Source organism: Tachypleus tridentatus, chromosome 6, assembly GCF_004210375.1.
Source record: "Tachypleus tridentatus isolate NWPU-2018 chromosome 6, ASM421037v1, whole genome shotgun sequence".
NCBI classification, from domain to species: Eukaryota; Metazoa; Arthropoda; class Merostomata; order Xiphosura; family Limulidae; genus Tachypleus; species Tachypleus tridentatus.
The window spans coordinates 117,349,596-117,364,120 of record NC_134830.1 but is presented as its reverse complement, the minus strand read 5'-3'; the positions used below and the strand labels follow the sequence as shown (position 1 = coordinate 117,364,120).

The window sequence follows — 14,525 nt, the reverse complement described above, 5'->3', positions numbered from 1 at the left end:
AACACACAACCGAACGATATAAATTTGTCACTTTTCTGTTAAGCCTAGGGATTTGGCGATTTTACGAGCGGCTCTTAAGGAGATTAAATACACTAAACAATGTGTTGTTGTTGGGTTTTTGTTTTGTTTCTCTCATTTGAGTAAAGAAGGAGCCCGTGCCTACGTTGATGAGAAAGATGTGTCATTGTAGTGTCATCAAAAACGACTTTAAGGAAGAGGTTGTAGGAAGTGATTTTCTAATTACACATTGAGATAGTTTTAGAAACGAAACAGTTTTGTTAACTGCGTGATTATGGATTTATTCCTTTATTAATTACTCAGCTCAACAGGAGAGATAGAAAGAAGTCAAAATATGGAAACTTTGTAAAGTTCACAGAAAATTATAAGCGAATTAACGAAATACGTTTTAGAAGGTAAATGAAGTAAAAATAAAACAATAATGTTAATTTCTGTCGTTGAATGTAATATATCCATTCTGTTGACCAATAGTGAGATTCGTGTAAATTAATTAGACATAGTATATCTAATCCAAAGTTTATGTAAGTATAAGTTACTGTGATGAGGTAACTTAACCTAAGCACAGCACACACGTGTCACGAAAAGCCTATGTTTACTTTGATTAAAGTTAATGTATTACATTTTTCAACTTGCACAATTATATGTTATAGAGTAAATATTTTCTGTGAAAACGTGAGAGTACATATAGATTGGTTTTTTTGGTTTTTTGGAATTTCGCACAAAGCTACTCGAGGGCTATCTGTGCTAGCCGTTCCTAATTTAGCAGTGTAAGACTAGAGGGAAGGCAGCTAGTCATCACCACCCACCGCCAACTCTTGGGCTACTCTTTTACCAACGAATAGTGGGATTGACCGCACATTATAACGCCCCCACGGCTGGGAGGGCGAGCATGTTTGGCGCGACTCGGGCGCGAACCCGCGACCCTCAGATTACGAAGCAAACGCCTTAACGCGCTAGGCCATGCCAGGCCATACATATAGAAGACATAAACTTGTGTGCCACCATGAGAACAATGCAATCTTTGCAGCACATTTTGCTTTCTGGTTTGGTTCTTCATTTACTATAATATTCCTTTTCTTACGATATATTAATTTATCTTCAATGTAGAATAATTTCAAATGTAAAAAAATATCAAAATTTAATTTTGCACAGATACATTACATGAAATTTGATTTTGTATAAACACGTGTTGAAGTTTGATTTTGTATAAACACAAGTGCTAAAGTTTAATTTTGTATAAACACATGCTCTAAAATTTGATTTTATATAAACATGCTCTGTAGTTTAATTTTGTATAAGAACATGTGCTGAAGTTTAATTTTGTATAAACACATGCTCTGAAATTTTATTTTGATACACTACACGCTCTGTACTTTAATTTTGTATAAGCACATGTGCTGAAGTTTGATTTTGTATAAATACAAGTGTTGAAGTTTAATTTTGTACAAACACATGTGCTGAAGTTTAATTTTGTACAAACACAAGTGCCGAAGTTTAATTTTGTATAAACACATGCTCTAAAATTTGATTTTATATAAACACGCTCTGTAGTTTAATTTTGTATAAGCACATGTGCTAAAAGTTGATTTTGTATAAATACAAGTGTTGAAGTTTAATTTTGTATAAATACAAGTGTTGAAGTTTAATTTTGTATAAATGCGTGTGTGTTTTGTGTGTTTTCTTATAACAAAGTCACAGTGGGCTATCTGCTGAGCCCACCGAGGGGAATCGAACCCCTGATTTTCGCGTTGTAAATCCGGAGACATACCGCTGTACTAGCGAGGGGCATTTATATAAATACATGTTCTAAACTTTGATTTTGTATAAATCATTGTGCTAAAGTTTAATTTTGTATAAACACATGTGCTGAAGTTTAACGTTGTATAAATAAGTACATATGCTGAAGTTTGATTTTGTATAAACACATGCTGTATATTTGTACAAATTCACGAGTTAAAGTTCGATTTTGTACCAACCCGTGTTATAAAGTTTATTTTTGACAACACACGAGCCGAAGTTTCAATTTTGTACAAACACACATGTTGAAAAATGGAGGAAAATATTTTTAAGTATTGAAATCAATGTATTTTAGTGCAGATGTAGTTACTACTATGTTCTGTTATTAAATTAGCCAAATTTTGTTGTCGTTATTAGTTTACCACTTTCTAAAAGTTGGTGCTTAAATTACTGCACTTTCTAACCCACGTGACAGTTTTATTTTGGAAAGGAACTGTATAACAGAAATATTTACCCTGCAAGTTTATAACTTCGAAATCCAAACATACTCAGAGCCTGTAAATTTTGAGAAATGAACACCACAGAAAAAGCACCGTTTTTTAAATAAGAAAACATATTTTACCAAATGGTTATTGTTAGTGTCAAAAAATGTTTATGTGTTTAAAGAATGAATCAGTGGAAATGTTTCTGAGCTGCGATTCATTTTGTTAAAGACATAAGAACAAAATGGTAAATATGACCACAGAAGGTCAATATTTCAATGTGGCTTAGAAAGGAATTGACGGAATAGTGGTTAGGTTTATTTATCTTCAGAATATTCTACATTATTAGTTGAGAGTTTAAAAAGATTGAAGAAATAAAATGTAAACTCTCTACCCCGCATCACATTTAATTATGTTCTCTACTTAATTATCAATTAACTAATTATAGAGTCACTAATTTCAAAGTTGTAGTTGGATGACTAGTGAAAGCCAGAACAATATTTTAAAGAAACAGTTTACTGAGGATCGAGTACAAACCAATTAATCGAACATACCAGTTTCTCAAAGGGAAAGAGCAAAACAAAAAACATCAACCTCCAGGTCACGTGACGAGCTACCCTCGGTAGCAGTGCAAAGTAAAACGTGATTCAAACATGTCTTTTTTTCTTCTAAGTTCAAATCCGAATAAATAAATCAGTGTCTCAACGAGAAAGGACATAGTTCTAGAAATTGTAGTGGAAAGTAAGACGTGAGTCAACGTGTTCGTGTTAAGACAAATCACACTTTAATGTAGACCAGCAGCTGTTATGTCGGAATTCCTTAATAATTCATTTTAATTTTTTATTACACAAAAAAATACTTAAGTCTTTTTTTTTATTGTCTTCGAGACTGAGAAAACCCAACAACAATAAAAAACAAATTATAAAAACGTAAACGTTGACTCACCCGTCCATATTGTTGAAAATAATTCTTAACATCTTCTAGTGTAGTCGGTGCTGATAGACCCCCAACGAATACTTTCTTCGTGCGCGTTACCATCTGGAGAAAAGAACTGTTTATTAGAACTTCGACGAATGACAGTAACTATTTCTAGAACATAATATTTTAAAATATTTGCTTAAGTTGTCTCGTGATGATTACTAATGGTATGATGGGAAAATTCTTAATACATTTAAAATTCACTTTTTGAATTATATTACTGAAAAGAAACGAAAAACAGAGAGCAGCTCTGCTTTTGTTACTGACTTATTTATGGGCATGATTTATCACCTTGTATTTGATCAACATTTTCAGTACAAATATTATACTTAACAAATTCAACAGTAAGCAGGTCCTCTCATAGTAAATGGGTACACTATATCAAAGCAGTCACCATTTTTTATTTAATACAATTTTTGTGAACGCCAGTGCACTTATAAGATGCGCCCTTCATACTAAGTGCTTCTTACATCAATGTATTATCAACAAACAATTGAATACTAACAAATATTTAAATCTGTGGGAAACAAACAAACGATTGTGACCTATTTTCAAAAAAAATATTTAAAATCTGGAATTATTTTAAAGTTTGGTGAATACTGACTTTTATAACAGTGAATAAACTATTTTAACAAGTGTAGAATTGGTATTGGTACCAGAGATAAACTATTACATAAGTATTAACAGTAAGCTAGTAGACACATTAATAAGGTAAAGTATTACAAAACTATTTACGGGAAACTTGTAGAAACATTAATAAAGTAATATATTACATAAATATTTACAGGAAGCTAATAGACACATTAAGAAAGTAAAGTATTACATAAATATTTAGAGAAACCTAGTAGATACGTTAATAAAGTGAAGTATTACATAGATATTTACAGGAAGCTAGCAGACACATTAAGAAAGTAAGGTATTACATAAATATTTAAAGAAAGCTAGTAGACACATTAAGAAAGTAAGGTATTACATAAATATTTAAAGAAAGCTAGTAAACACATTAAGAAAGTAATGTATTGCATAAATATTTAAAGAAAGTTAGTAGACACATCAAGAAAGTAATGTATTGCATAAATATTTACAGGATCTAGTAGACACATTAATAAAGTAAAGTATTGCATAAATATTTACAGTAAGCTAGTAGACACATCAATAAAGTAATGTATTGCATAAATATTTACAGGAAGCTAGTAGACACATTAATAAAGTAAAGTATTACATAAATATTTACAGGATCTAGTAGACACATTAATAAAGTATTACATAAATATTTACAGAAACCTAGTAGACACATTAACACAATTATTACATAAATACTTACAGAAAGCTAGTAGACAGATTAATAAAGTAAAGTATTACATAAATATTTACAGGAAGCTAGTAGACACATTAAAAAAGTAATGTATTGCATAAATATTTACAGGATCTAGTAGACACATTAATAAAGTAAAGTATTGCATAAATATTTACAGAAAGCTAGTAGACACATCAATAAAGTAATGTATTGCATAAATATTTACAGGAAGCTAGTAGACACATTAATAAAGTAAAGTATTACATAAATATTTACAGGATCTAGTAGACACATTAATAAAGTAAAGTATTTCATAAATATTTACAGGAAGCTAGTAGACACATTAATAAAGTATTACATAAATATTTACAGAAACCTAGTAGACACATTAACACAATTATTACATAAATACTTACAGAAAGCTAGTAGACACATTAATAAAGTAAAGTATTACATAAATATTTACAGGAAGCTAGTAGACACATTAATAAAGTAATGTATTGCATAAATATTTACAGGAAGCTAGTAGACACATTAATAAAGTAAAGTATTACATAGATATTTACAGGAAGCTAGTAGACACATTAATAAAGTCAAAGTATTACATAAATATTTACAGGAAGCTAGTAGACACATTAAGAAGATACAATATTACGAAATATGTCAGTCTCATAGCTCTTCGACGGCTGAGCGGATAAGGTTGAATGGTTACAACTAAAGTTGAAATGCTGAGTTTACACCCGAACGAAAGAAACGCCATCGTGTGACAAAGACGCTGGTTCGAGTACTGGTATAACACGAATTACTCTTAAAATTTATACAGACTACCACTAGTCTTAACAAACTAAGGCCCAATCTAACCTTAAAAAACAACAAAACTGTTCCGCATGTTAACCGATAAATAACATGTTCTTTTACAACGATAAGGTTATTTACACAGTGATAATGGTTGTATTTCCTTTGTAATTTTGTTAATACAGTTGTTCATAAGTTGCAAAAACAAAAAAGATTTTTCAATATGTATTAAAGGTTTATAAAAAAATAAAGAACGAAAAGAGAAATATATGAACAGCATGCAAACCGGCCATTAAAGTTTGAGCAACAGAAAAAAAAAAGAATAGGTTAAAGCTAGACAGCGCCACCAATAAGACGATTCCTGAAGCAAGTGCGTGTTCATAATTCTCCACAACACTGAATGACAGAGAAAGATTGACTTTGGGCCTTTACTATATGTCCAGCATAAAAATTCATTGATATCAGTGGTGAGTTACGTGTGTAGAAGACAGTGGTTTAACTCACTACGTTTATCAACAGTCAAAATAAGTTTCGATACTTATCCTCTGGATAACGACTAAATTTAGGGCACTTTTATATGGTGCTTAAGAAAAGTTGCAATAGTTCACACGACTAACAACCATACACCTTCCTCCCTTATAAAATAAAATGAAACCTCCATAAATAAAAAGTAGGCTTAACCGGCAATGGATTTCTTATCCACATGCAATAAGTTGTAGTGAATCGTGCCTGCAATATTATATTGAAGTGATAACAACTTTTACAAGTGTCCCGAAAAACGTCGTCTCTCGTTTCAATCAAGTATATTTCATTTTGGAATAACTCGTCATTCGTCACACATGCAATGAAAGGAGGTAATAATTTGTCTGAATTTCTAAGAACGTGAGGGTTTGAAGATAAATATTTGACCATAAAAGAATAATAGTTGTCCAAAATGAATTACTATTATTTATTTATTTTCCTTTTATCACTGAGACGAAAGTTTCAACACAAATATTCACAATGATCGCGTGATTTTAACGTCTTAATGAATGATGTCCTATTCTTTATTTAGTAATATAAACCAATTTCATTTATTACAATTTCGCTGGCGGAGCCTGGCTCAGTGGTTAGTTGGCGTGATGCATCATATACCTACGTATTCATTACTTGCGTCCCATTACCATAAAAAAATCGCGATTCGCAGTTTAGGGTCGTTGGGTGCGTTATAAAAGTGGCAGTCAAACCCCACTATTCAGTGAGACGAGAGTAGCCGAAGAGATAACGATGAGAGATGTTGGCTAGCTGCCTTCCTTCATTTGTTTGTTTGCAATTATGTGCAAAGCTACACAACCGGTTAACTGTATTATACCCACTATGAATATCGAAACCCAGGTTAACTGTGCTATACCCACTATGAATATCGAAACCCAGGTTAACTGTGCTATACCCACTATGAATATCGAAACCCAGGTTAACTGTATTATACCCACTATGAATATCGAAACCCAGGTTAAGTGTACTATACCCACTATGAATATCGAAACCCAGGTTAACTGTACTATACCCACTATGAATATCGAAACCCAGGTTAAGTGTACTATACCCACTATGAATATCGAAGTCCAGGTTAACTGTACTATACCCACTATGAATATCAAAGCCCAGGTTAACTGTACTATACCCACTATGAATATCGAAACCCAGGTTAATTGTACTATACCCACTATGAATATCGGAACCCAGATTAACTGTTCTATACCCACTATGAATATCGAAACACAGTTTTTACGGCTGAGCCATTGTAGTGGTGGGAGCTTTTAAAGAATAAATATATTCATAAATTGTGTGCAATGAAACTCTACTTTTGTACTCTCAATTTCACTATTTAGAAACAATTGTAGATTCCTTTGTTGGTTGTTAAGCGCAAAATTACACAATGGGCTATATGTACTATATCCACTACAGGTATCGAAACCCGGATAATAGCGTTATACGTTTGCAGATTTATCGCTGTGCCGTTGGCAACGATTTTCTTTTAGTCTATCAGTTCAAAGTTAGGGATAACTAGCACAGAAGGGTCCAGCATGGCCAGGTGGTTAGGACGCTCCACTCATAATCTCAGAGTAGCAAGTTCGAATCACTGTCCTATTATATACGTTTGTCCTTTTAGCCGTGAGGGCGCTACAATGTGACGTTCAATCCCACTATTCGTTGACGAAAGAGTAACCCAAGAGTTGGCGGTAGGTGGTGATGACTAGTTGCCTTCCTTCTTGTCTTTCACTGCTAAATTAGGGACGGCTAGTGCAGATAGTCCTCTTGAGTAGCTTTGCGCGATTATCCGAAAAACAAACATATTTATCTATGAATATTGCATTTAAAATAGCTCAGGCCTAACATATCTATATCTATAAGGTTTTACTCCTTTGATCTGCGTGAGTGAGTCATGGCAATAATAACCTGGCTCCCAGTGCATCGTCAGCCTTTAAAGGTGTACAGAATGACCCAAAATTCGGTCACCGTCATGATTTTTTACATCAACAGATGGTCACGACATGACCACTTACTATGTTGTGGCAGCGTATCTGATATCTCAGTGATTTTAAAAAAGAAAAGAAAGAAGCAGTTATTGAAACAAAAACAGCACTGAGACGAATAAAATTAATGGCAGTGGTACACGAATTTTGCATCAGCCTGTAAGTACTTCTATAATATCTCCATTTTAATTAATTTGATAACAGTTGTTGTGAAATAACACATTATTTCTTTCTGTAAGAAAATTAAACTATCAGCAAAAGAAAAAAAAAAAAGTTAATTGGAAACTCTGGTGTTGAACTAGTTTAGTTTGAATTTCGCGCAAAGCTACACGAGGACTATCTATGTTAGTCGTCCCTAATTTAGCAGTGTAAGACTAGAGGAAAGGCAGCTAATCATCACCACCCACCTCCAACTATTGAGCTGCTCTTTTACCAAGGAATAGTGTGATTGACTGTCACCGTGTAACGTCCCCATGGCTAAAAGAATGAGCATATTTGGTGGGACGGGAATTCGAACCCGCGAACTTCAAAATTGCGAGTCGAACGCCTTAACAACTGGTAATGGCGGGCCAATTTTTCTGATAGAATCTAGCGTACCAATACGCTCTTCTATATTAATTACATCTTATTTGATTGAGAATTTTCGCCCAAAGCTACGTAAATGGTTATCTAAGCCTTAGTTGTTCCTTGTTTTTATGAAATACACTAAAGGGAAAGTATATAGTCAGCAACAACCACCGCTAACTCTTGGGTTACACTTGCATGACCGAAAAATGGGATTTAACTGTTGTTTTTAAAGCGCACACAATGTCTCAAACTACGGAGCGCGTTTTTACAGCAAAGACACACGGTCCATAAACCTTAAAGCCATATAAAGTTGTGCACTATATAACATTCGCATAAGCAAGATACAGTATCACCATTACTTGTTTTATTTAACTTTTTGTTATTTAATAAGAAATCTGCGAGTTTTTACATCAAAGCTATATCGGACTATCTGCTGTATTTACCTGATTTTGGCGTTGTAAATACTGAGACTTCCCGCTGCCCTACCGGAAGATTAACAAGATGTGTCTCTTGAAAGCTGTTCTACCTCGACACAAATTATTTCGGTAATATGTTTCATTCTTTTACGCAACATTTAAGTGAATATACGGTTCATTATTATCAGAATTAACAAATGTTTAACTGGTCCACGCATCTGTCCACATTACAAATGTTCAACTGGTCCACATTACCTTAACTAGATACAAATACTTACTTGAATATACTACATACATATGATCAGTAGCTACTAAAGGGCAAGTATAACACTGAACATTTGTGTTTTTTCTCTTAGTGTTCGAAACATTGTAATTCAACTCGCTTGAACAATTACTTAAAGAAATATATCTTTGGTGATTTCAGAATTTTGCGTCCTTCGGGTACCATTTTAGCGACGCTATTGACTCTGATAACGAGAGTAAATTTTAAAAGTCACCGAAATATCTGTAGAAAACAAAGCGTTCCATGAAAGTGTCTTAATGTCGTCTCTAAATAACTCGCGAGAAACATACAATTCGAATTTTCAACCGAAAGGGCATCCAGTTTTGGTGGCACATGGACTAAACAGCTGCCAGGTAGTTGAGGCGCTCGACTCGTAATCCGAGGGTCGTGGGTTCGAATCCCTGTCACACCAAACATGCTCCTTTGTACTATTAGGATTTGACAGCCATTTATAATACATCCACGTTGCTTCTTTTCTGTAATTAAGCTAAGGGAATGCGAACTACGAACCCTCGTAACCAAAGTACGGAAGGCAAACCACTACGCCAAAGCTAGTAGTATATTTGAACAACAATAATTGTTTAGTCACTTTAGAAATTGTTACACCTACCGCATACAACAACAATAAAAATATAGTACAGCAATGTTTTAACGTAATATTTCGTATGTTAATTTACAAATTACAGAAAAAATCCTTGTTTTTGTTTTAATTTTTACTACTGGGGTTATTATCATGTAAGTTCAAACCCGGATTAAGGGCATGGGCTTACCGGGCTGAAGTCCAGGGCCTCACACTAATTAGGGTGCCTCAAGCTATGACTATAAATATATTGCACATAGAGGTTCTGTCTCAAGAGGGCCCCATAGTTAAAAAGCCTAGAGCCAATAAAACCTTTAATCCGCTCTTGAATGTAACCATACCGAAGGAACACGAATAGAAATTAATAGTTTACAACGCTATATAGATACCCCAATGTGGTTTTGCTATAAGTAAACACACACACACAATACCATAAAAACTACACGGAACAACACACGCAATTATGGAAGACGTGGAACAAAGAACGGTGCCGAGTTATCTTTTCATCCAATCATACCATCAGTTTTTAGACAGTACAACTTTTCAACAGCCATCAGTGTAACATATTTTAAAAGAAGATTCGTTTAATACACGTGCTTTGTTAATTACTGTGCTTTCGTTTGAAAGTGATCTGTTCGCTACGATGGCAAAGACACTCGTGGTAATAAACTTCAGCGAGCGAGGTATTAGCTTGACAAGCACCATTAGAAGTGCACATGTTAGCTCACACATAGAGCCCCATTAGACAACAATTTCAGCGCGTGGGGTTGTTGTTTAGATAATTTGATTAGCATAGCATTGCCTGTCTGTCTGTTCTGATGGACAACAGAGCTACAGTATAAAACTTTGAAGAAATATATTTAGTTTTGAGTGTTGGATTCTACATCGAGAGTTTAAAGCCATTTCAATCAGTGATTCAACACAGCGTGGAAAATTCTTGAAAAAGTGGAAACACACGTGAGCTAAAAGGTCAGAAACCCAATATGTATAGTCAGAAACCCTATGTGTATAGTCAGTAACCCTATGTGTAACCCCAGTTTTAAACAACTGAGCAGAAGGAATGTAGCTAGTAAGCACGATGGCTTAGTTCGACCAACTAAGTCCTTCGCTGATACAGCGGTAAGTATACGGATTTACAACGCTAAAATAAGGCGTTCGATTCCCCTCGGGTGACACAGCAGACTGCCCGATGTGGCTTTGCTTTACGAAAAAGCACAAAAAATTGTTCCAGTCGAAACTAACTATCTTTTATCAAATCATTTTATTTTAAATTTTAGAAATGCCCGACGATAAAAAGAATAATTACAGCACAACTTCCACAGGTGGTTCATCGGTAAGTCTCGCAGCTTATAAAGCTAAAATTAGGGTTTCGATACCCGTGATGGGCAGATCACAGATACATCGTTGTGCATTTTTGTGCGTAATATCCAACAAATCCTTTTCAAACTGTTCTTATCTTTAACTTTTACCAGTAATGGTTTATTTATTGTACACGTACATTTTAAAAAGTTTCTAATTAGAGTGTTAAACACACTTCGTGCCTACAGTGAGGTTTTAATTTATTCTTGGATTTCTTTTTCTCGGTGAAAGTACAATGCATAGTTACCGTGTCGACATTCCAGGATTTATTCCTACCTTAATAAAAGAGAACACCCACAAACATCTAAAAACTTCGCTTCCATGAAATGCGTAAAAAATAAAAGGTGCGTGCGCAGTTTTTAAAAACAAAAACAAAACTGAAATAAAGGAAATGAGAAAGTGTCTTAACCTTATATCCCAGATCATTCTTACATCTTATATCCCAGATCAATCTTACATCTTATATCCCAGATCAATCTCTGCATAATATTTTAATTAATAAATTATCACCGAATTGAAAGATTGATTGTTTGTTTGTTTTTGAATTTCGCGCAAAACTACACGAAGGCTATCTGCGCTAGTCGTCCCTAATTTAGCAGTGTAAGACTAGAGGGAAGGCAGCTAGTCACCACCACCTAGGCCAACTCTTGGGCTACTCTTTTATCAACGAATAGTAGGATTGACCGTCACATTATAACGCCCCCACGGTTGAAAGGGCGAGCATGTTTGGTGTGACGGGGATTAGAACCCGCGACCTTCAAATTACGAGTCGAGTGCCTTAACCCACCTGGCCATGCCGGGCCTCGAACTGGAGAAACAGCTCTAACTAGCCTTCATTTCCTTGAATTAAAACAATGGTTTACCAGAAAGATCTTTCTGGTGAGATTGGTTCTCATGTTTCTAATGCAAAAATGTCTCAACAAATATATTCAAGGGATGCCATTCTAATCAGAACAGTTTTATTGCATTGTTTCACACGTTGCTAAGGGAAGAATATCTCAACAAGCATTCAAGATATTTCATTTTAATCAAAACAGTGTTGTTGCATTGGTTCTCACATTGTAAAGGTAAGAAGACCTCAACACCTATTCATGCTACAAATGTTTTAATTAGAATTATCTCTTACAAGTCCAGAACGATTACGCTTATTTCAAATGTTGTTAAACTTATCTCTTACAAGTCCAGAATAATTACTTATACTACAGAAATTCTAGTTATAATTTCCACCTCGAAGTCCAGAACAATTAATCATACAGCAGTGGCTCTCCAGTGGCGCAGCAGTATATCTGTGGACTTATATTGTTAGAAACCCGGTTTTGACACCGTGGTGGGCAGAACACAGATAGCTCATTGTACAGCTTCGTGCTCAACAACAAAACATCATAGAGCAATGGTTCTAGAAGTCTCCTGTCTCCTAGAAGTCCAAAACAATTACTCATAACAAAGGGTTCTGTTAAGGACTGTCTACTAAAAGTCCAGAACAATTACTCTTACAACAGAGATTTTATCAAGGACTGTGCCTTACAGGTCCAGAAGAAATATCTACACAACACAGGTTTTATTAAGGACTGTCCCCTACAGATCCAAAACAAATATCCATAAAACAAGGATTTTATCATGTACTGTCTCCTGCAAATCCAAAACACTATCCATACAACAGAGGTTTTATTAACGACTATTTCCTACAAGTGCAGAACAATTATTCATACAAAAAGATCGTTGACTCCGGATATGATAACCCATCTTGTAAATCAAGAAGAGTCCTAGACTGAATGCATAAATGTGTTTTATTTACCCCTATATCAGAGTGAATCAGCATTCTGAACCAAGAGTTGGCCTAGAGGCCGCTCCCAGCCCCCAGCATCTTGGTGTGTCCTGTACAATAGATATATAAACCTCCCTTACAAACCACTTAGTTGGATTAGAGCTACTTAAAAACATAACTTGTTTACAATCTATAATATTTACGAGGAAATTCCAATTAATTATTGAAACAGCTTAAAATATTCGACTTAAAGATAAATATCTCACCGTTTATTTACATTTCTCAGTAAAGTTCAATTGATGCACACCTTTAACATAACGCAGTAGAAACTGCTCAGTCATAGTCGATTTTAAAGTCTAATATATGAAATGAGGTTGTTCCAATACAACCCGACATTAAAATTAGTTATCTTAGCGCAGCTACTCAACAATAACAATGAAAATACGTACAATTATCTTAATTTTTTCTCGTTCGTTCCTTGAAAATCATATTCGAAAATGACATTATCGCAGAGTTTGTTGTTTTATGCACAAATTCAAGCTTCCCAATATTTGTCGATTAATAAATGATGGGCTAAAACCAGTTTTAGCTTATGTTCTACATAAAATGTATTGAAACACCGCACAAACTTAATGGTTTGTATTTGAATTTCGCACAAAGCTACATGAGGGCTATCTGTGCTAGCCGTCCCTAATTTAGCAGTGTAAGACTAGAGGGAATGCAGCTAATCATCGCCACCTACCGCCAACGCTTGGGCAACTATTTTATCAAAGAATAGTGGAATTGGCCGTCACGTTAGAACGCTAAACACAATGGAAAGGTCGAGCATGTTGGGTGTGACGGGGATTCGGACCCGTGACCCTCAGATTGTGAGTCGAGCGCCCTAACCACCTGATTATGCCAGGCCGTACTACGCAAGACCTATCTGTGCTCGCGGTTTGTAGTTTAGAACTGACAAATTAGAGGTACGACAGCTAGTTAACATCACCCACCGCCAACTGTTGGACTACTTTTTTTAGCAACGTCATATTATAACGTTTCCAAGTCAGATGCGCAGATTACTAGCTACTTGTAATGAATTCATTTCAGAATCAGTAGAAGGTAAAACAAGTTTGTGTGTAAACAGGCATCAATGAATGAAATTTATCATTGACAACGTACAAGATCAGCAGTTCAATGGCTCCTTCCTGTTTGCTCATATTCAAAGTAAAGTCAATGAAGGAAATTCATCCTTCTGACCTTCTCGTACGAGTTACATGACATAAACCTAATGTTAGTCAATTTTATTGTGAAAACGTATCTATAATTTTTGCCTAAATTTGTACCAGGGTTATCTGTTCACAGTGGTCGAAAATTCAGTGCTGGACAGTCGATCAGAGAAACACAGAAATGTTTTGTAAGGAAAGTCCTAGTGAAATAGTAATAAATTTTCCCATTGACACAGCGGTATGGCTGCGAACTTTGAACGCTAGAAACCAAGTTTCGATACCCGTGGTGGGTAGAGTACAAATGGCCCATTGTCTAGCTTTGTACTCAACTTCAAACAAACAAGCTAATAAATAAAAGTTACTTTCTTCTAGTTCCATCTCATGGTGATAATATAATAATAATTACGGTTCTGTAGATTTGAAACACATAAATAGTATTTGTAACTCGCATACTAACTACACCTATCTATTCCTTACGAATTAAAATATATATATATGTATATATAATGAGTCATTGTAACTCA

General features: G+C 34.7%; 1 protein-coding gene across 19 annotated transcripts in view; it reads right to left on the bottom strand.

The window, feature by feature from the left end:
* LOC143253396 (RNA-binding protein Musashi homolog Rbp6-like) overlaps window positions 1–14,525 on the bottom strand; it is a 283,959-nt gene that overhangs the window by 179,333 nt on the left and 90,101 nt on the right. For all 19 annotated transcript variants that reach the window (XR_013029559.1, XR_013029557.1, XR_013029558.1 and 16 more), the window contains exon 6: window positions 3,183–3,275. Coding sequence is in view for 16 of the 19 variants with exons in the window: in XM_076507214.1 (XP_076363329.1) it covers window positions 3,183–3,275 (93 nt within the window). In the remaining 3 variants the exon portion in view is untranslated. The remainder of the gene's footprint in view (window positions 1–3,182; window positions 3,276–14,525) is intronic.